The 18,857-nt window shown below is 52.7% G+C and overlaps 8 protein-coding genes across 8 annotated transcripts; 4 read left to right on the top strand and 4 right to left on the bottom strand.

Annotated features, from left to right (window-relative positions):
• Window positions 1-469: 469 nt before the first annotated feature.
• LAESUDRAFT_681626 (mitochondrial 30S ribosomal protein S19) lies at window positions 470-1,346 on the top strand (the record flags this gene model as incomplete). Its single annotated transcript, XM_040905769.1, has 4 exons — window positions 470-515; window positions 566-668; window positions 725-838; window positions 899-1,346. 4 exons carry the CDS (start codon window positions 470-472, stop codon window positions 915-917), a joined length of 282 nt encoding a protein of 93 aa, XP_040762991.1. The 3' UTR covers window positions 918-1,346.
• A 1,180-nt stretch (window positions 1,347-2,526) lies between these two features.
• On the top strand, window positions 2,527-3,952 carry LAESUDRAFT_737602 (uncharacterized protein; the record flags this gene model as incomplete). Its single annotated transcript, XM_040910808.1, has 6 exons — window positions 2,527-2,700; window positions 2,751-2,957; window positions 3,010-3,125; window positions 3,176-3,296; window positions 3,350-3,748; window positions 3,800-3,952. The coding sequence occupies 6 exons, from the start codon at window positions 2,527-2,529 to the stop codon at window positions 3,950-3,952; spliced, it is 1,170 nt and encodes a 389-aa protein (XP_040762990.1).
• Window positions 3,953-4,226: 274 nt separating this feature from the next.
• Window positions 4,227-7,028, bottom strand: LAESUDRAFT_236145 (p21 activated kinase). The gene is made up of 5 exons (XM_040901679.1): window positions 5,517-7,028; window positions 5,173-5,455; window positions 5,020-5,119; window positions 4,636-4,970; window positions 4,227-4,579 (listed from the first exon to the last, which is right to left on the bottom strand). Exons 1-5 carry the CDS (start codon window positions 6,938-6,940, stop codon window positions 4,502-4,504), a joined length of 2,220 nt encoding a protein of 739 aa, XP_040762989.1. The 5' UTR covers window positions 6,941-7,028; the 3' UTR covers window positions 4,227-4,501.
• Window positions 7,029-7,330: 302 nt separating this feature from the next.
• On the bottom strand, window positions 7,331-7,669 carry LAESUDRAFT_601491 (uncharacterized protein; the record flags this gene model as incomplete). Its single annotated transcript, XM_040903063.1, has 1 exon — window positions 7,331-7,669. A coding segment is annotated over one exon (339 nt), but the record flags the coding sequence as incomplete, so codon positions are not given.
• A 1,664-nt stretch (window positions 7,670-9,333) lies between these two features.
• LAESUDRAFT_760424 (survival protein sure-like phosphatase/nucleotidase) lies at window positions 9,334-10,572 on the top strand (the record flags this gene model as incomplete). Its single annotated transcript, XM_040912737.1, has 6 exons — window positions 9,334-9,480; window positions 9,552-9,687; window positions 9,750-9,777; window positions 9,833-9,927; window positions 9,993-10,029; window positions 10,086-10,572. The coding sequence occupies 6 exons, from the start codon at window positions 9,334-9,336 to the stop codon at window positions 10,570-10,572; spliced, it is 930 nt and encodes a 309-aa protein (XP_040762987.1).
• Window positions 10,573-12,303: 1,731 nt separating this feature from the next.
• On the bottom strand, window positions 12,304-14,487 carry LAESUDRAFT_236052 (uncharacterized protein). The gene is made up of 5 exons (XM_040901678.1): window positions 14,414-14,487; window positions 14,191-14,344; window positions 13,137-14,125; window positions 12,850-13,074; window positions 12,304-12,787 (listed from the first exon to the last, which is right to left on the bottom strand). Exons 2-5 carry the CDS (start codon window positions 14,323-14,325, stop codon window positions 12,565-12,567), a joined length of 1,572 nt encoding a protein of 523 aa, XP_040762986.1. The 5' UTR covers window positions 14,326-14,344; window positions 14,414-14,487; the 3' UTR covers window positions 12,304-12,564.
• Window positions 14,488-14,880: 393 nt separating this feature from the next.
• LAESUDRAFT_702450 (cysteine proteinase) lies at window positions 14,881-16,598 on the top strand. Its single transcript, XM_040906483.1, has 9 exons — window positions 14,881-15,025; window positions 15,082-15,156; window positions 15,241-15,284; window positions 15,338-15,503; window positions 15,563-15,580; window positions 15,642-15,884; window positions 15,938-16,099; window positions 16,159-16,318; window positions 16,390-16,598. The coding sequence occupies exons 1-9, from the start codon at window positions 14,962-14,964 to the stop codon at window positions 16,481-16,483; spliced, it is 1,026 nt and encodes a 341-aa protein (XP_040762985.1). The 5' UTR covers window positions 14,881-14,961; the 3' UTR covers window positions 16,484-16,598.
• A 533-nt stretch (window positions 16,599-17,131) lies between these two features.
• LAESUDRAFT_656206 (uncharacterized protein) lies at window positions 17,132-18,321 on the bottom strand (the record flags this gene model as incomplete). Its single annotated transcript, XM_040904604.1, has 3 exons — window positions 17,132-17,571; window positions 17,709-17,722; window positions 17,807-18,321. Coding segments are annotated over 3 exons (969 nt in total), but the record flags the coding sequence as incomplete, so codon positions are not given.
• Between the last annotated feature and the right edge of the window lie 536 nt (window positions 18,322-18,857).

The following is an 18,857-nucleotide window of genomic DNA, read 5'->3' as shown; positions in this document are numbered from 1 at the left end:
CGACGTACCGCAGTGGTGCACAAGAGGCATGTCGACAGACTCCAAAGTTGCTAATATTGGCACATAAATTCGCGAGTTCGAATAAAACGGCACACGATCGCCACAACCTTCATACGTTAATGGTGTTCCATTCGCCTAGACAAGAAGATTGGAGAGCTATCCTGTCTTAACCTCACTGGCTTGTGGGGAGTCTTTGTCGAACCAAGCAACCCCCGGGCGGCGTCGCCGGAGACGTTAGCACACGCAGAAGTGGGAACCTGAACCAAAGGCGCAAGATGAAGAGGCCAAGTGCCCTCGGGTGGTCATTGCAAAGTTCACCCGCCGGACTGCGTGCTACATGTGAGAATTCAAGGGTGGACGGGGAGGGGGCGAGAGCGCGCGCGTCGCGACGCGTTAACGTAGGGTCACGTGATCCCCACCCTTAAACTGGTCTCATCAACGGTGGCTGAAGTTCTTTGGTCCTTAGACGATGTTTCCTACGGCAGTCGCACTATCTGGGCGTTCAGCATGGAAAGGTATGTAGTTGTGTCTCAAGTGCTGTGCTGCTCACCGAACATATGAACAGGTCCGTTCTTCGTGGCCTTTCCTAATATACGTGAAGCAATGGAAAACAATGTCGCGATCAAAACACAAGCCCGGGCGTGCACCATCCTCCCCAATTTTGTCGGGTACGACCTTGATCCTAGCATTTGGGATTGTATTTACCGCTTTTCTGCTATTTCAGACTTAGGTTTCTGGTGCACAATGGAAAGGACTATATACCGGTGAACGTCACGCAGGACATGGTGGGACATAAACTGGGAGAGTTCTCGGCGACGAAGAAGCGGTTCACGTATAGGTGCGTATGTGTCCGTGTTCGTGTTTGAAATTCATCTGAAGTGCGTTTCTCGGCAACAAGGCATACAAAGAACCGGTAGAGGCGGGCCTGTGTTATTCTTCCACTTCGGTAGTCCTCTATTTCCATATCGATTCGCTCTATCCGTCCTATTCGAGAGCAGACCGTGCCATACTGCGGAAAGAGCAACGGTGAAACAAATCGGCTCTGACGCCTCTTTGCGCTCCTGGTCAACCCCACGCACAATTTCACCATTCGATACATCTCATAAATCCGCATAACGACATATCTGGGTACTCAACCCGCGATATGGAATGGATAACCGGCTAGCTCATTAGTGAACGACAAAATCAAGACATAGAGAGGAGAGCATTCAATACGTTGTTTCCGTGTGATGAGGTTTGACTGGATGTGAGAGATTCATGTTTTACCACCATAGTTCATTTAGGGGCAGCCATGCTTCGTGTACGTTGGCAAAACCTTGCAGCAGAATGGATGCATTATGTCCGCCCTTGAATGGGCTTTCATCGGCCCCGCTGGATGGCGCGGTGGAATCGCAACGTCTCTCCGTTATTCAATCTTTCAGCACTGTAAGCATCGAATGACCATTCAAAGGATTCTAGTCGATTTTCTCGTTCGTCTTGTCGGCCGGGGTACAGGTATCAAACATCCATATCCACGCCGGTCCGAATTTGACACCGTTCACCTTGTCAGGACTACCACTTTCATTTTCATCTCAACTCGCCGCCGGACGATCATGCGCAACCACCCAACTCACATTATCTCGTCATGGAGCCTGTCTCTGGTCAAAAACTGGACAAGTGTTGGCCAGCCTTTATGAAGAACTCATAGTTTTTTGAACTCTGAGGATTAACTCGAGCAGCTTCGTTTCAGGTCAGCAAATGGGAAGCCTCGAACTGGATTAATCGGGGAGAACTCAATAGTGCGAGGGGCTGCTCTGCACTGAATGAATATTTGGATCGCTTCGGGATCTGATCAGGAAGTCTTCCGTTGCCCAGCGCATGCGAAAAGCACCCACTTCAGCCGGACCGTTTGACAGATCCGTGCCTTGGTTGGTAATTACTTCGATCTTGTCCCTCGCGAGTTGCTCCACGAATATCGTCTATGGATACTTGACTGGGGCATTTCTGTCTGGTCCTTATCCGGGACGGTTTGATATTCAAAAATGGCTTGTGAGTAGGATCAGCTCGGTTGATGGAGAAGACCTTCAGTACAGTATATCCTACGAGAGATTGAACGGCACTTCTTCTCAGAGGTCGTTCTTGATGGGCTTTCTTATGCGGTCACGGTGAAGGTGGCTGCAAGATTCAGGCATAGCCAGAGGCGCTGTATGATCCTCATGCCGTAAATGCTGTGAATGCAAGAAATTCCAGAGCTGACTCAACTCCCAGTCTTCCTCTAGCATGATACATGCATTGTCCTTGAGGTTGCACGCGATAGACGATCTATGACGGTACATATCAATATCAGATCAATTGAATCAATCATTAGTGAATCGTTGATAAACGTGACATTACATGTAACATATAACAGCGCCAGTTGAAGTCTTGCTCTCAGACCTCACCACGCTCGTTAGGAGCGACGACGACGACCGCCATTTCTCGGTCCACCGACTCCATGATAGAGGCCCGATGATGCAAACTGCCAATGTCTATGCACCTCCTCTCGCGATGAAGCAGCCCTCAGTCGAATCTGCCCGGGCTTCGGTTCATCAGCTGCTTGCGAGGGCATATTCTCTGCCGTGCTCGACGGCTATGCAAGCGTTCACACAGCTTGTTCCGATATCATCGCGCTTTCAGGTCGCGCTGGACGTGCTCCTTCCGTTGCTTGATTCGTCGACTGATGTCAGTGCGTCGCTATCACTTGCAGAGAGTCTCGTTGACCTGCCCTGCAGCCCGCACAACGGATCCTCGTCTCGTACCTTCTCTATGCACTATATGCGCCATATTCCATTGCAATCAATCCATTCCGGTCTGCGCTACTCGCTACGTTCATCAAAGAACGAGAGGATGCGATGCAACTGGCACGCGAAGGGGGATCCGGTGAGGGCGAGCAGCTCGTTTGGGTTCTATGGAAGATTCTGAAAGGCGACGGCGACGATGTACGTCCATTGCGTACTCCCATCGCCTTGCGGCAGGTTCACCGTCACACAGATTGGGATATTCACCCCGATGACTCTCGCGCGTGGACCGCTGCCGCCCAAACTTCGTGCGGCTAACCTCCTCTTGGAAGATGAGGAGCCATATCTGGGGCGTTTCACAGAAGAGGCGTACGCTGCTCTGTCGTATCTATAGAATCGCTAGTTGACTCATGGCGCAGGAATAAGACGGGCGCATCACCAGTCGCACCAGAAAGCGATGAGGAGACCCAGCGACTCTCTGAGGCGATGACTCTGCTCCTCGCTGCTCGTGAGCGGGTGCTGACACTTTCGGAGCAACGGGTACGTTCATCGCATCCTGCCACTTGTCTCACCAACGTGTCTGTCCGCTGCAGACGCTGCTGCCTGCCCTCCCGCAACTTACGTCACCACCGGTCCTCACGTCAGTCGATCTCCCTCAACTCATCGCGTACAACCCGACGCTAGTGCATCCGCTGCTCTCCGCGCTGCTTTCGTCTGCTGCCGTGAATGACAATGACCTCATGCTATATTTGGATGTCCTGAGGCACCTACCACCATCACTGCCCTCGTTCGATCTAGTGGGACGCCTGCTGCGCGATCCGACCCCGGTCATGGACTCGACCACTGGCGGGAAGACGACCATAGCGGATCTCGTTAGGACTGAGGTGCTCGGCTGGTTCATCCACGAATGCATCGCTTGGCTGGACAGGGCCGAAGAACAAGAACGTGAAGGCAGCATCAGCGATGATCGCTTCGCGAAGGGCGTGCAGAACGTGTGTAGACATTTGAAATTGGTCTATTATCAGCTCACCGCATGCCCGCAGCTGTGTCGGTTCTACAACTCCCTCATCAAGTTCTCCATTGTCGATCCTGCATCTGACATCGACTCCGCCGAGATTATGCATTTCACTCTGCGCAACTCACGATTCGAGGAGGCCAACGCACTCTACCGCGTCCTGGCCACCGGCAAGTTCTGATTATATGACGTTGTAGCTGATTGCTCCATGATCGTTAGAATACTTATGCCCTGACACTACACCCTTCCCGCTTGAGAGAATGGTTCATCATATGTCTGTATGTTTGTATGACTTACCATAGGATTCATGCCATTGTATGCTCGAATGTCGTCCTTCGCCGCTGTGTGCATGTGTTCATGTCCCTCGTATATATTCAGTGTAAAGCCACCGTGTTCCCAGTTCGTACATAAGCTACACACACGCGTATGCACTAGGTATGCGTGCGACACGAATGCAGCATCCGAAATAATTCGTCTAGCAGACAAAATGAGTACACTACGGCTTTTCCAATCGTAATCGGGGATCGGAGTGATAAAGGGAGGGGGAGCCAAAGTCGGTGAATATAGATGGTAGGTAGAACCAGATATGAATCAGGAGAGAGAGGGTAACGTACAGCACGTGAGAGACATCAAAGACATCTTCAAGGGATGGAACGGACGACGAGCAAAAGAATTCGTATCCGGACCCACGAGCTCGCGCGAGTCCAGCACAGTCGTAAAAACATGCAAATCACGATGCCTGCTTGTTCCTGAACCGCAACAGGGGCGCCAAGCCCGACAGCGCACACGCTTTCTTCAGGAACTCGTGCTGTCGCGGAGACCGTCGTCAGCACGTAACACACATGAATAAGGAAGCTCTCTCACCTCTAGGAGCTCATCGGCAGTTGCGCGACTCTTGACGTCCACACACAAGCACACGCTCAAGAAGCTTTTCAGCTCCCGGCTGACGGCCTCGGGCTTTTTCAACGTCGGCGTGCCATTCGTCGCAATCAGATACAGTGCCTTCAGCGGCTCTTCATCAAGGTATGGCGGCTCGCTTTCGATCATTTCGATGGCCATGATACCGAGCGACCAGATGTCAACTTTGGCACCGTACTCCTTCTGTTTGACAACCTCGGGTGCCATCCAGTACGGCGTGCCGACCATCGTTGCTCGCTTGGACTTCTGGTCCGTCAGCTTCGCACAGAAGCCAAAGTCAGCTGAGATGATGGTCAGCGTATGATTGCGATTGAAAGTAGATGTACATACTGATCTTGACGTGCCCCTGAGCATCCAAGAGAACGTTGTCAGATTTGATATCACGGTGAATAATATGCTGGCTGTGCAGATGGCCCAGACCCTTGCACGTCTATGATGCTCATCAGTCGCTGACTCTCATGGGAAGATTATCGGTACACATACCTCCAAACAGATACTCGAGATCTGATCCTCTTCGAGCGTATTGTTCTCAATGATATCCGTTAGCGCACCACCCTCCATGTACTCCATAACGACCCAAAGCTCATTGCTCTTGACAAGATACGCTTCGAGGAAATTGACAATGTTCGGGTGCTGCGACTCCTTCATCACCAAGATCTCGTTCACGATCAATTCCTTTCGTGGCTGGTTCGACAGATCCATCTCCTTGATCGCGATCTTCTTACCGGTAGCGAGCGTCTTCGCAACGTAGACGTGGCCAGACGCACTATTCAAGCAGTGATCGGTATTCGATCCCATTCCAATAGAACGTTCAGAGAATCACTCACCCTTGCCCGACCTTCCGGATCTTGCTGTACAACGTCTTCGGGTCGTCATCGCTGACAACACTGCGCAGCTTCTCCATGATCTGTACCTCGTTCATTGTGCTGATCCGCTTCTCCTTCTCCTTCGGCTTCTCGAGCGTAGCTGCCGCCGCAGCGACGCCGCCCTTCTCCTTCTCTCTCTCCGTCCGCTCTCGCTCCCTCTCCGCCCTCCGCTCCCGCTCATCATCCGGCATCGTCACCGCCACCGTCGGCCCCTCCTTCTCCCTCTCCCTCTCTCGCTCCCGGTCCTTGGGCACGTTAGCCTTCTTCGGCTGCAACGGCTTCACCGGCGGCGGACCGACAGTGCTTCCCGCCGCACCGCTCGCGGGCTGCGAGATGGGCAAGCTGGTCGCCGGAGACGACTTCGAAGGTGCCATATTGGGTCGCTTCTCGCCGTCATCGCGCGCCTCGCCATTCAACCCTGATGGCTTCGAAGTCTGCGTCTCGCTCGGCGGGCCTTGTGCCTTCGCGCGCGCGCGAAGGTCAGCGGAGGTGGGCGTGTGGTCAGGCAAAGTCGGCTTGGGTGCGTTACCGTGCGGCGCTGGTGGGGCAGGGCGGTGCGTAGTTAGCAGCGGGCGTGCTGGCGCAGGCCTTGATGCTTGCAGCGCCGCCGAACCGGGAGCGATAGGAGGAACGCCGGGGCGCATCGCCCCGTTCGTCTGTGCGGCAGAGATTGTGTTCGCATGTTGGACGGCGGCGCCATTCACGAGCTCCGCAGCACGCGCGAGGGCGGCACTTGATGAGAGGTTGTCCGCACCGCCGTTTCCGGTGAAGCCGCCCTGCGACGAATCCTGCCGCATCATCTGCGGGCGTGAATCGAGAGGGGAGAGCTTCATACCCGAACCGCCGAGGCCTGTCCCTGCGTTGAACCGCGGTGCGCTGGAGGAGTCTGTGTAGGGGTAGGATGAAAGCGAGATTGAGGGACTAGGTGGACTTGAGGCGAGAGTGGGGAGGCCCGTACCTCCGTTATTTCGTGGAGGCGAGTGGCCCATGCCCATTTCCTCCATTTCGCGCTTCTGGTGGTCGGTATAGAACTCGAGCACGTCGAGCACGGCCTGGGGATCCTTCGCATAGTCTTCTCGTGTAATGGCCGACTTTGTGAGCAGCTTGCTCCATGCGTCTGGCAAGCCAGTAAATGCGCCCGAAACGGGATCAAAGCCGACATGCACCTTGTGCACAAAGTTTGTCGGGCCGCTGACGCCCATCAGAGGGCTCCGAGAGTAAATGTCGTCTTGCCAGCCATACAATTCCTCATCACTTTTGAGAGAAAAGTACATACGCTTGTCCTTCGTCTCTAGGAGTAGACAATATGGCTTGAGATCTGTCCGCTCGACGTTTGCGATATCAGCCAGGTTGATGAGACTTTGGTATTGGTGGGAGGACTGCATCCATGGGTTAGGCGCGATATGTCAGAGGTGAGACGAGCAATCAAAGAGCAGGATACGTAAACGGATTCGGTGCATGCCTGCAGCCTGTCAAATCATGATGGCAGACTTTGACAGGACCTGCTCGGAAGCCGCGAAGAAATGGAGACATGGCGGCTATAGTGTTGCGTAAAGAGTACTCTATGCCTCCACGTCTTTCTTCATCAAGATAGACGCTGTTTGACAATGAGATGTACATCTAGCCTCCGGGCAGCCTGTGAAGCTGTCATGGAGACGGAAGACACGGCCTTCCACGATTGACCCACGAACGACCCAGCAGAGGGACGTGCAGTGCGGTTCATATATCAAATGAACATGATGGCCAGCTCTACGATGCCTGCCTGAGAACTGATCGCTCACCTCGCTCTTGTGTATCGAGAGCGTCTGCTCCTTCAACACCAGCCATTTCGGCCTCCACAACCAACTGACCAGGCCATCCTCCTTCACAGCAACGGCCCCACTTCGTACAACACGAGAGTTTGAAGACATGTCTGAGCCCCGATTTGGCGATCCACCGATGCCGGAGTAGGAGGAAGCATATGACGAGCCTGAGGGTGAGGATGTGCCAACGGAGAAGGAAGACACGTAACCGGAAGAGGACAAGGCGTGGGCGACAGGTCCGCGCTGCATGGGTGCTGCCGGGGCAGGCCGTGAAGGGGTCAGGGATGTCGCAGTAACTTGGTTGAAGGCCATACTCAATCACACCGGAAACACGGTTCCCGACTAAGGAGTTGACGCGGCGGAGTCGAATTATCGTAAGAGAACGTGAGCTACTATTTAGCCAAGCGATCGTATGTCGCTCCCCGTTCGCCAAAAGCTCAGAGCAGCGAAGAGGCAGAGCGACGCTGTCGAAAGGTCGTGGTCGTCGTGGACAGCAGCGACAAGCCCGTTTAACAAGGCGCTGCAGTACCTCCCTAATCTGGAGGCCTCGGGTACACCCGAAGTGTATGCTGCTAACGTAATCAATACCGCTAATCGTCACGGCAACAGAAATCTTTTACTCGTCTCATCGATCCGCCTTTCGTTTCTTCGCTGGCCTGTTCGTCTGTCGGCGCAGTCCACAAAAGCAGGCGTAGCAGAAAATAAGCGAGAGGTCACGAGTAACTTGCTCGTCGTTTCCGCGGTACCCGCGACCCTGGGCAATGTGGATCGTCGCAGCGCCACTGGCCGCGCTCTTCACGACGATTGTTCTAACTGCGTCAGCAAAGAAGCGCGATGATTTGCTTGACCGGACCTCATGCGAAACCCTATGTGTAGGTGTTTCAACGCCAGGTGAAACGCTGTCCATTCAAGGCCTTGGCTCCTTACCCCATTGATATCTTAAAACCGATACAATCTTCTTGTTGACTATCGCACACGCAACTTTCTATATCACTGAATACAACCATGCTTCAGCTTCGACGAAGAGCGCGTCTCTACATTCACATGTATGCTTTCTCAGAAACATCAGTCACCCGCGAACGCTGCTCTGCACAGGACGAAAGGGATGGGCTACGCACCGTCACTAACAGCGATTTTCAGCAAGCACCGCGACTTTTTCAGCGAAAATGCAGTGCAATGCTCATACGATGACTCCCCTCTTATGGACGCGGTTCTTCGTGCCGAATTGCTGCGCGTCAAGCTCATGCAACAACGAGGTCCCAGCCCACGAAGAAAGTGCGTCTCACTTCTCGCTACTTAAACTGTTGCTTCGCAATAGAGCATATTAGTCAATCGTCATTTCCTTCATGCGAGACACGGAACCGCTTCCCAGATGGATCTGCTTGCACAGTCGAACGTGCGTACACCTGAGCCGTTCCTTGTAGGATCTCTTCTGCTGATGTGCTGCTCATACGATGTATTTCTGTCTAGCTTTTGCCAAAAATGCGCTTAGAGAAGTCGTCTCAGCCGGGATGCTTCACTTTCAGCTTCAAATGCACGTGTTGAATGAATTGCCAGTGCCATAATATATGCGCGACAAAGACGGTCGGCAAAGAGGAGAAAGTCACGATGGGCGGCTGCTGTTCGCGAGACGATACTGCGTACGTGCGTGTACACGAGCCTGATTGGCAGAGATCGACAAACGAGCAATTGCAGCCGGTCACTTTGAGGCTCGGTTGTACAGATATTGCAGCTACTCACTTCGAGAATACCCCTTCGCCGTGGGCACGTCTCGCTTCTCGTCCATGAAAGCCATCCTGTCAGGCACGCACCCTCACATTACCGCATGCGCAGAACAGCGACTCTCTGACGCCCCGACGAACGTGCGTCCTCTGATCTGGCATATAAATTTAGCTTCTGTTCGCATGAGAGCGCAGTCTCGTCGCTCACCCGACTGCGCGAGTCAATACCACCCTCAGCCCTTCCCAGCTCCCAGCATGCGTATCTCTGCGTCACTCATTGCCATCGCTCTCTCAAGCGCCTTCATCGCGCATGCCCAGAACATCGTCTTGACGAACGATGACGGATGGGCTGATGCTCAGATCCGCGCCCAGTACACCGATCTGACAGACGCAGGCTTTGACGTGAGCTTTCTGAGTTCTCGTGCCATACTTACATTGTCGCTGTGCCTGACAATCGCCTTGATATCATCAAGGTCGTTCTGTCCGCTCCTGCTGAGAACGAGTCGGGGACAGGCTCGGATTCTGCGACGCCGACTGTCCTGACCGAGCCCTGCGAGTACGATACGTGTCCGGTCGGTTCTCCTGCGGAAGGCTACAATGCGAGTGATCGTACGTAGTCTCGCAGTACTTGACGTTTCCTTGTGTAGTATGCTGAACATGCCGTATTATAGCTCGTCTGAACTATGTGAACTCGTACCCGTATGTCTGGATTTCTCTGATGGCATTTGACCTCACCTGATTTGCGTAAAACTAGTGTCGACGCTGTAAGCTACGGCATCCAGACTCTCGCACCTCAGTTTTTCGATGGCGCGGGTCCAGACTTCGTCGTCAGCGGTCCGAACATCGGCAGTGAGTCTCGATTCTCTCCCAATCTCGTCACCGGTGTGTCTGAAAGAAACCGTCATTTTGTACAGACAACCTGGGAACAGTAGTCCTAGAGTCAGGAACGGTGTACGTTCTGTCCCTGCCACTTTTGTGATTACGATTCTAACGCAACGCGCGAACAGCGGCGCAGCATGCGAAGCCTCAAAGTTGGGTATACCCGCCACCGCGTTCTCCGGCGACACCGGCGCCCAAGTCTCCTACACGACTCTCGAATCCGATCCCACTGCCTCCTCCTCCGAGTCCTCATGGATCTACGCCGCCCTCACCGTCTACTACACGCAAACCATCCTCGCCAGCGGCACTTCCGGATCCTCGCTCCTCCCCGCAGACGTCATCGTCTCGGTGAACTACCCAAGCATCGATGACTGCGCGGACGCGACGGACTACAAGTGGGTCTTTTCGCGCAACCTGGCGAGCGATGACGCGACGGATTATGAAACGTGCGGAAGTACTACGCTCCCTGCGGAGAGCGACGTGGTCGCGACGTCCGGCTGCTACTCGAGCGTCACGGTGCTTAGCATCACCAACAAGACGGATGTTGACGCGGCGACGCAGGCGGAGGTGTATGCGGCGCTTACGGCGTTGCCGTTCAGCTGCTTGCCTTCATAAGTACAGTTGTATGCGGAATCAGTTTGGTCGGTATGTTCTACTAACAGTTTGTCGGCTCTAATGAATATGCAATTGCACGTTGTGGGTCTTCCTAAAACAATATTTTCGTTCGAGCTGCTCAGAGGTGACCGCACTCCTGTCGAAGCTGATATATCGCGTTCTTGCTCCCCGCCGCCCAGTGACCACTTGAAAGAATATCGTGAGCGCCACGATGACTGATGATGTCGTGCAAGTTGATAAAGTTAACTAACATAGTATGCGCGATAATGAGAAATAGATGACAAAGGAGACACGAAGTACAACGGGCGGTGTTCGCAGTACACCACTCCCCGCGCGGACGTATGATCAGCAAGCCGCAAATCATTGTCCGCTACTTCACCACTGCCTGAAAATGAGCCTGAAGGAGCAACATAAATGATGAGCACGGGACTAGATAGTAGAGGTAGTGCAGCAGCTTACTCTTGAAGATGTCCTCGCATGCGGGCTCAAACGATGAGGTACCCCATCATGTCGCGTACCTGATGGGCGTCTGGGCACCTGCTCGAAACGTAAGTAAATCCAAAAGACAGCATTAGAGGTGTCATAACTCACCCGATAACATGCGTGACATCTTCAATGAGCTGTCTCAAGGCCAACCAGTGCGAAGAATCCGACCATTGCAGTTAGTGATAGACGTCGACAAAATTCCCATGAAACACAATAAAAGACCGCAATTTAACAAATCCAAGAAAAACTCTCCTAAAACGACCATCAGCCCATCATCCATCCAGCTGACTGAGTCGAGTCCCTCGTCAACATCACCCAACATCGTCGCCACACGCATCTGCATGTTCTTCGACCTACGCACTGACGTACGAAGCTTCAAGGGCTACAGGTCGTAGCGGCGGCAAGCTGAACCGGCTACATGCATGGCGAGCGATCGACAAACGCGGCAATTCTCCCTCCGCACTAGAGGCAGCGGCCGCAGACACGGTCCTAGTCGGTGTTCCGGATGCAATCTGCCGTTCGTACAGCTTCCTTGCCGACCACTCGAGGTAGCGACGTTTCATCGGGTTCACATCCTGTTCATCCGCATCGTCTGCTGACGGTGCTGGTCCTCGCGGACCAGGTGTGCGCCTGAGTGTGGGAATGGTGAACTTCCCCTGCGTGCCAGGTGTGGGCGTGGAAGGTCCAGGGCTGAGGCGAAGCTGTACCTTCTCTAGAGCAGGACTCGGAGAAGCTTGACCACCTATTGGTGCCCGCGATAGCGTGGCCGCGCAATGGTCGTTTTCTTCCTCGCCTGTCATCTTGAACTGGCGCTCCAGAGCCTTTGCGCGCAACTTGGCCTGCTCCGCCAGTTCACACGCTAGTCTGCAAGAGGGGCTTTCTGCCTGTTCGATGAGGCCTTCGGTTGTCCTCTTAACCTTCTTCTTTGGAGCTTCGGACCACTGAATGGGCAAAGAAGGGCCGGGAACAGTAGCCGGAGAGAGCCTCTCAGCGATAGACACCACACCGTCGAGGTAGCTGTGGAGCTCTTTACTCTTCTCCAGGAACGCGTCGCACCCACTGAGTCTCTTGACGCCGACGCTCTCCTCAGTGGTTTCGTCAGAATCCAGGAACTGCGCGAGCTTGTCCAAGGCAGCCTGGGTGTGTTGCACGCGCTGAGTCTCCACATCAAAGATTCTGCGGAGATCCTCGCGGACCTCCTTGGTGACGCAGGGTCTACCGTGCTTGTCCACCGGTAAGACAGGAACAAGAACGCAAGCGGCGGGCACGGCCGACTGGGTTGACGCGTAATCTTTTGTGACGTCGGCAGCGACGAACGCGAGGATGGTGCCGACAATCTGACGAATGCCCTTCGAGGGGGCAAAGGCAGGGGCCTGAACCAGTGCCTGCTTGACTGCGACGGGGAAGCGGATGTCTCCGAGTTCAACCGGACATTGTAGTTTGGATCTATAAATACTGTTGAGTTTACGAGTTGCGAACATTTGGAACCAGATGTAGAATATCGGCTCACATATCTTGGCCAGTGCTGGGGCTGACAGCCGTGGGGTCGTTAAAGATGTTTGCTGCCGAGGGGGTAGCGCTTGCATCCTCGGTGCCGTCTTCCTCGACACACGACTTCCCTGAGTGGTGAGGTGTGCAAACCACAGTCTCATCGAGGAGGCTTGCAACCGAAGTGGTGTCCCCGGTGGTATCTGCAGTACGCTTGGGCGACTCTCCGCAGGGACTTGCGCTACGGGAAAAGCACAAGCGAGTGAGGAAGACAGACTATCCCTGAATAGCAAGAGTACACACGTCTTTCTGCGCTCATTACCACCACTATCTACGATGTTGATCGGATCCTCAACCCCGAGGTTTACACGGCATAGCGACTTCATTTCACGGCAAGTGGTAGCGTCTGATTCTAGTTCTCGATTGCTATGAGGTGCAGACATGAAGCCATTCTTAGGCGAGGGAGAGTTGGCCATGCCAGTGGTTGGTGAGCTGCCGCGGACGCTTTGAGCATACTTCGTCTTAATCCTATCGCATATGTGTCAGTTTTTGCGAAATGATGAACGCGAGAGGAAGAGGGGGATTCATACTTCTTGATATCATTAACACACGCGAGAGCTTGCTTCTTCTTCTTCCCATCATATGAGAGGCTTTCAACAGTCGGTACTCCTCCACGAATGTTTCGGGCTCGATATGCCTTCTCTCCTTCGGGTATGCGGTGCGCTGTCGCCTTCTTCCTATCTCCCTCCCTCTCTTTCAATTCATTCTCCTTCTTCCCACGTGCCGTACCACTGATATTTTTCCCGGTAATCTTCGACCCGGTAACGACAAGATCAACGGCGGCCTTGATGTCGCGGCTAATCTTGGGACAAGCCTGGAATATCGCGACACGCTCGGGCTTCTCTTTAATCTGTGCATCTCGCTTGCCATGCTTGGTGACCCCCGCCGCTCTCTGAGATACTGAGATGTTGCCTTTGTTCTTCAGGACCTCCACGTTGCTAATCTTCATATCTCCGCCTCGACTACGCACAGGGGTGACGTTCGTGCTTCGTTTCGTATCAATCATCCTTCGGACAGTGTTCGGGGGAGAGCTGACGACAGATGTGTGGACGAGAACAGGGACGCGACTGACAGCCTTCGTAACGGGAGGAATGTCATTGGGCTCGATCTTAGCTGTAAGCTTGATCCCTGCATTATTATGCTTCGACGTCTTTATCATCCTTTCTTTTGTCAGTATGCTGACCTCAGTTCGAGGCGGGCTATTGCGCATGGGGAGCCGACTGGGTGTAGCTACTGAGGTGCCACGCCTAGCGCCAAAGCCGGGCGGATAGAACGGACGGGGCGATGCAAGGGGCGTGGGGAAGGTGCTGAACGCAGATGGCTTCATCTGCCTCTTGACAGCTACGGGAGTGATAGTGACGTGAGCATTGACCAGGGACGCTGCTGCCGTGGGTGCGGGTACGGGCCCCGAGCGTTGTCTAGAGTGGGACTTGGGAGACGGAGAGCCCGCCGGTATGTGGTTGACCATAGAAGCAGCAGAGTGCGGTGACATGATTGTCTGATCATTCTCGAGAGCGTGCTACGATTTCAGAGTCTGTCAGTGACGATCGTTACGCATTGGAGCTAAGGAACGATTGTGTCTACCTTTGGCCGGTTGTTGACAATGTGAACGGCTTCCGTGATATCATTCTCTACCTTTCTAGTAGGCTTTCTGCGGAGGAACGGGTGAACCGTCGTGTCGTTAGAGGGATGCTTGGCGTAGCATGCGGGGCAATGCATGGCGAAAACGAGTTATCGACTGAGTTCCAGTAGAACTGACGTGTGAGAAGGAGACGTAGAACGAGAACGAGATGAGAATAGCGCATACTGGCTGGAGGCTGGCTAGAGAAGCCATCGATACATCTTGATCGTGACTGTTTTCTTCGCAACTACAATGGACAGGTCTTGGATGCACAGCAGCATTTCCAAGGTCATCTACGGTTCATGTCTTTACTATTCCGTTGACTTCCATCTGTATTTATAGAATTCATAATGATTAATTCCCTGCAAGCCATTGGCAGACGCACCAGCCTCTCGAGAGAATGACTATCTCCTGTGTGGAATGACGTTTGCGCCATTCCATGCTCCAGATCCTTAGTGTAGATTGAAAGGGTTTCACAAAGCAAACAGAGCGAAAAGGATGTGTTTGGAACATCTCTCTGCACAACAAGGCTATGTGGGTGGGCGATGCAGAAACTGTTGAGGACGCAGGCGCGGATCAACAACACCTGCCATATTTGGAAATTAGTCACCATATAAGATGTACGCGTCCCGGCGTTAATCCGCCCAGTCGAACTCGAACATCCAGGAAACATCCTCTACCTCCAATATACTAGCTCTCGCGGCACTGAACAGATTCTACTCTCTGCTTTTCGCATGTCAGAAATGTCGCACAGTGAAAACGATCATCCCTCAGCTGAAACTTCGTCACCGGAAGCTCGTGAGTAGCGGCGGCACTTCGCGCCACAACCGCGATTCGCTAACCGAGTGCACCAGCCAAACTCAACACCGCCGACCTCCCGCCAGTGGACGATGAACCGTCTTCGTCGCACACCGTGATGGAAGAGAATGGTTAGCATCTGTATAACGTGGTGCTCACCCGTTCTTATCCCGTGCGCCACTCAGACTGACTGCGATGCCGCGTTCTGATTGCAGAATTCTCATCACTCACACCCATTCGCCAGTATGAAATGAACCAGGCAAGTTGTAATAGTCATGAAGCTCCATTTCTTCTGCTCATGATGGACTGTAGGAGATGCTTGATGAGACCATCTCCACTGACAGGCCCTTGATCGCGGCACTTGAACCGATGGCCTCCTTACGCGCCGAATACGAAGGTGGCTCCCCAATATTTGTCAAGAAGATCGACTGGTTGATTGCTCATGGGTACACTGGTGTCCGGAGAGCAAGAGGCGACGGTTAGTATTCCACTTCGATCCTACGTGCATAGTGATTTTGAACGAATCTTCAACCGCAGGCGATTGCTTTTATCGATGTACGTCGAACAAGGAGCAGACGAACATTCTAATAACGTTTTTCACCGGCTTGCTCATCAGCCCTAGCATTTGCGTACATCGAACGGATTCTCCTCGCCCCCGATCCTATGCTAGCGGCGGTCAGCGCAATATCGATCCTCGAAGTATCACAACCTCTCCTTGAAGCAGCAGGGTTTCAGAAACTCGTATATGAGGACTTCTACGACACACTCGTCTCTCTCATCAACAGTATCGTCACCCCGGACAGTAACGGCAAGGTGCTCACGCAGACCACACTCCTGGAGGCATTCAACACTCCAGAAGGTATTTCATGTTTGCGGCTAAGCTGATTGTTCTTCAACTGAATGTTGATCTAGTGTCCAACTCCATCGTGGTTTACCTCCGCCTTCTTACGTCCGCACAGATGCGCTCAGAGCCGGAGAAATACGCCGATGTTCTGTTCCATCCCGAGCTCGACGAGCCGATGGAGCTCCGCGAGTTCTGTGAGAATTTCGTCGAAGCGGTTGGCAAGGAGGCTGGCGAGCACCCTTTAGTCATTACCCTCACAACGCAGCTCGCTCATATATTCACTCTACAGATCACCCACAAATTGCTGCACTGACGTCGGCGCTTACGGTCCACTTGAAGATCGCTAGTCTTGACAGGAACGTTCATGGCTCGGAAGAAGGCAAGGTCGACTTTGTCGAGTTCCAGAATCAAGATGAGTCCGGCATGGAACCGATCATTCTCCTCTTTAGGTCAGCGATCTGCTCTCATAACAGGTACACCCGATTACTAACGCAAAGGAACGTGTTCCACGATCCTGCAGACCTGGTCACTATGACATACTGGACAGACGAAGCGAGGAACTAACGGAAATGAACAGACCCGAAAGGATGACTGATATAGCTGAGAATATTTAACAATGGCAGTACTTTGTATTCTAGCTGGAAATACCCCGTATCGCTAGAACCGCCTTTCATCATCTCCGTGGAGGGATTCTCTAATATCTGTGCAGAGTCTGCGAATATCATCGTCCTGACTCATCCCCTTCACCGTGTCCATGAGACGGTTAACAGCCGCAGCGGAAGACTTCCATTGCTCTCCCATCTTCTCTAAGTTCGCCTTGTGAGCGACGAGCAGTTCCAATTCCCATAGAACCCCCTCGAGCTTAATGTCACTCTGCATATAACCGAACTGTCGCAGAGAGGACAGCGATTCAAGCACTGCTTCGCAAATCTTCGGATTTTTCGCGCTATCCTGCCAAACGTGCTCCAGAAACTTAGCGATAGTCTTTTCTCCTGCCACGGTCCACGTGACCGGTCTTAATTTTGTCGGCTTGACCAGATCTATACGAGCACGTCAGGACAGGTACATCAATAGCAGTGGTACCTACCCACCTGGACTGTTGAGTCGTTCCAAATATGAGGTAACCAGCGTCAAGGCTTTCGAAGCAGTCAACGCATTGTAAGACGGCAGTGACAGAGGCCAAATTGTGCATGCCTCTACGAACGCCATAAGCTGATCAACGATGACGGAATTGACAGATACTAGTTGTACCATTATCTTCTCTAGGTGCCGCTTAGATGTGTTTCTCCGCTCTGACTCGTCTCGCTCTCGTTTAGGGCACCAAGGGTTGTAAACATCGCGTCCATGGTGATCTGCGCTATCTGAGCGATAGTCTTTAAACCTCTTTCTTCGGCAATAAGAGAGGACACTGTCGGGTCTCTGATCTTTGTCGGGTCTCTGATCTTGATGGCCCTGTGCTTCAGTATGTCGATGAGGACGGATAATGCTTCCTCTGCAGAGGCGGCCCGAAGACGAGGTCGAATGACGTCTTCTAGGAACGTGTCATCTTTCGCTGCTGCATCCACCTCGATCAGCAGAGCGAGGTCGTCCTGATAATTCACGTTCAGGCAATGCTCCTCGAATGCTGTCCAGTCATTAGAAAGTTTATAAAATGGACTATTCCAGCGTTTCGACACTGGAATCAGCAAGTACGATATTGGCCCTTCCGGTCATTCTAGCATAATTCTACAGAGCCTTATTAGTCATGATCCTTTGTGAATATGTGCCGCTTCTGACTTACGTCAAAATCTTCCGACGTTTTTGTAGCATTTCATAAGGGTGGTAGTAGAAGGGGGTGACCCCATGCGCCACGCCTCGGAGGAGCATTTTGCAGCGCTGCACGTGAAGGCACCTACGATGAGAAATGTCATCACCATCCTAGCTGCATGTGCACTCACGAAAAGATGTGCCGAATGGCTCTAATCAATGCAACGATCGCGCCCCATAATTTCGTAGCGAATACAAGGAAGTACCAGGTTTGTGGTGATTTGTAGGAACATTCGGGCGTCATGAGAGTGAATGCGACCGTGGCCACTATGAAGAATCCCAAGGAGACCACCATAGCCGAAATGATGTACGCGATGAGTGGGCTGAGTGTATCGATGAACAAGATGAGTCCACAAAGGAAGAGTATGAGGGCAATCTGTAAGAGGAATGGAAGCCAGCCGATTATCTCGGGCACTTTCCGGTTAGCGAGGCCTCTACGCCAAAAGTGCCACAAATGTATCCTCTCATGAGTTGTCAAGAAGGTGCTGAATCGTGTAGAATAGTTGAGCCAGGTTCTCACAATGATAGAAATAAAGGCCGTGATGAGAGTTAGAGACAGCGCAGAGAACCATAGCCCGTTCACGATTACAGGACTTATGCGTTCAGCAGCCGCGAAATACGAGTTTGATAGAGCGGCAGTCGCCGGAACTGAAACGTTAATGAAGCCTGCGATTAGGCACACCTGTGAGACCTGACAGCCTTACCTTGATTCGACCCTTGAAGCACAGTGTAGTAAGCAATGTTGAAGGCTGTTAAAACCGTGTCCAGCCTGTGAAAGTCGTAACGGTGAACGATACGCGAGTTGGCTTGTTACGACTCACAAATGGTAGCAGGGTATCAATTTCTTCTTTCCACATCTTGACATTCGCGCTTTCGTACGACACAGTGTATCTGCACATTTTCACAATGATCCCAACACATACCAAGGCTAACGTCAGGTTTCTGTGGGAGAAACATTATTTTAATGGAATCAAGGTGAGTGGACTTACTGTCAATATGACAGTTGGGGAATCCTGAATTGAGAACAGGCACGGAAGAAGCCACAGGCGAGGGTAACTGAGCCATGACAGAGGTTGAGAGGTACCGCTGCATCTGACGGCTTTATAGTTCGCATCCACATGCTCTCACAGTCACTTTGAGCTTGTTGACGCATCTTCCTCGCACGAACGTGCTGGTACGAGA

This window comes from Laetiporus sulphureus, assembly GCF_001632365.1.
Source record: "Laetiporus sulphureus 93-53 unplaced genomic scaffold LAESUscaffold_27, whole genome shotgun sequence".
NCBI lineage: Eukaryota > Fungi > Basidiomycota > Agaricomycetes > Polyporales > Laetiporaceae > Laetiporus > Laetiporus sulphureus.
Note: the sequence above shows the minus strand (reverse complement) of the source record. Positions and strands in the feature narration are given on the sequence as shown.

Coding starts and splice junctions, on each gene's coding strand:
- LAESUDRAFT_236145 (XM_040901679.1), bottom strand. CDS start 6,940: ATGCAGTCCTCCCACCAATACCAAAGTCTCATCAACCTGGCTGATATC. Junction 5,120..5,172: donor TCTCGAGTATCTGTTTGGAG/GTATGTGTACCG, acceptor TGAGCATCATAG/ACGTGCAAGGGTCTGGGCCA. Junction 4,580..4,635: donor CTGCCGATGAGCTCCTAGAG/GTGAGAGAGCTT, acceptor TCTCCGCGACAG/CACGAGTTCCTGAAGAAAGC.
- LAESUDRAFT_236052 (XM_040901678.1), bottom strand. CDS start 14,325: ATGCATTGCCCCGCATGCTACGCCAAGCATCCCTCTAACGACACGACG. Junction 13,075..13,136: donor TGTGTTAATGATATCAAGAA/GTATGAATCCCC, acceptor CATATGCGATAG/GATTAAGACGAAGTATGCTC. Junction 12,788..12,849: donor GGTAATGAGCGCAGAAAGAC/GTGTGTACTCTT, acceptor CTTTTCCCGTAG/CGCAAGTCCCTGCGGAGAGT.
- LAESUDRAFT_702450 (XM_040906483.1), top strand. CDS start 14,962: ATGTCAGAAATGTCGCACAGTGAAAACGATCATCCCTCAGCTGAAACT. Junction 15,285..15,337: donor GCCAGTATGAAATGAACCAG/GCAAGTTGTAAT, acceptor GATGGACTGTAG/GAGATGCTTGATGAGACCAT. Junction 16,100..16,158: donor AGCGGTTGGCAAGGAGGCTG/GCGAGCACCCTT, acceptor TTCACTCTACAG/ATCACCCACAAATTGCTGCA.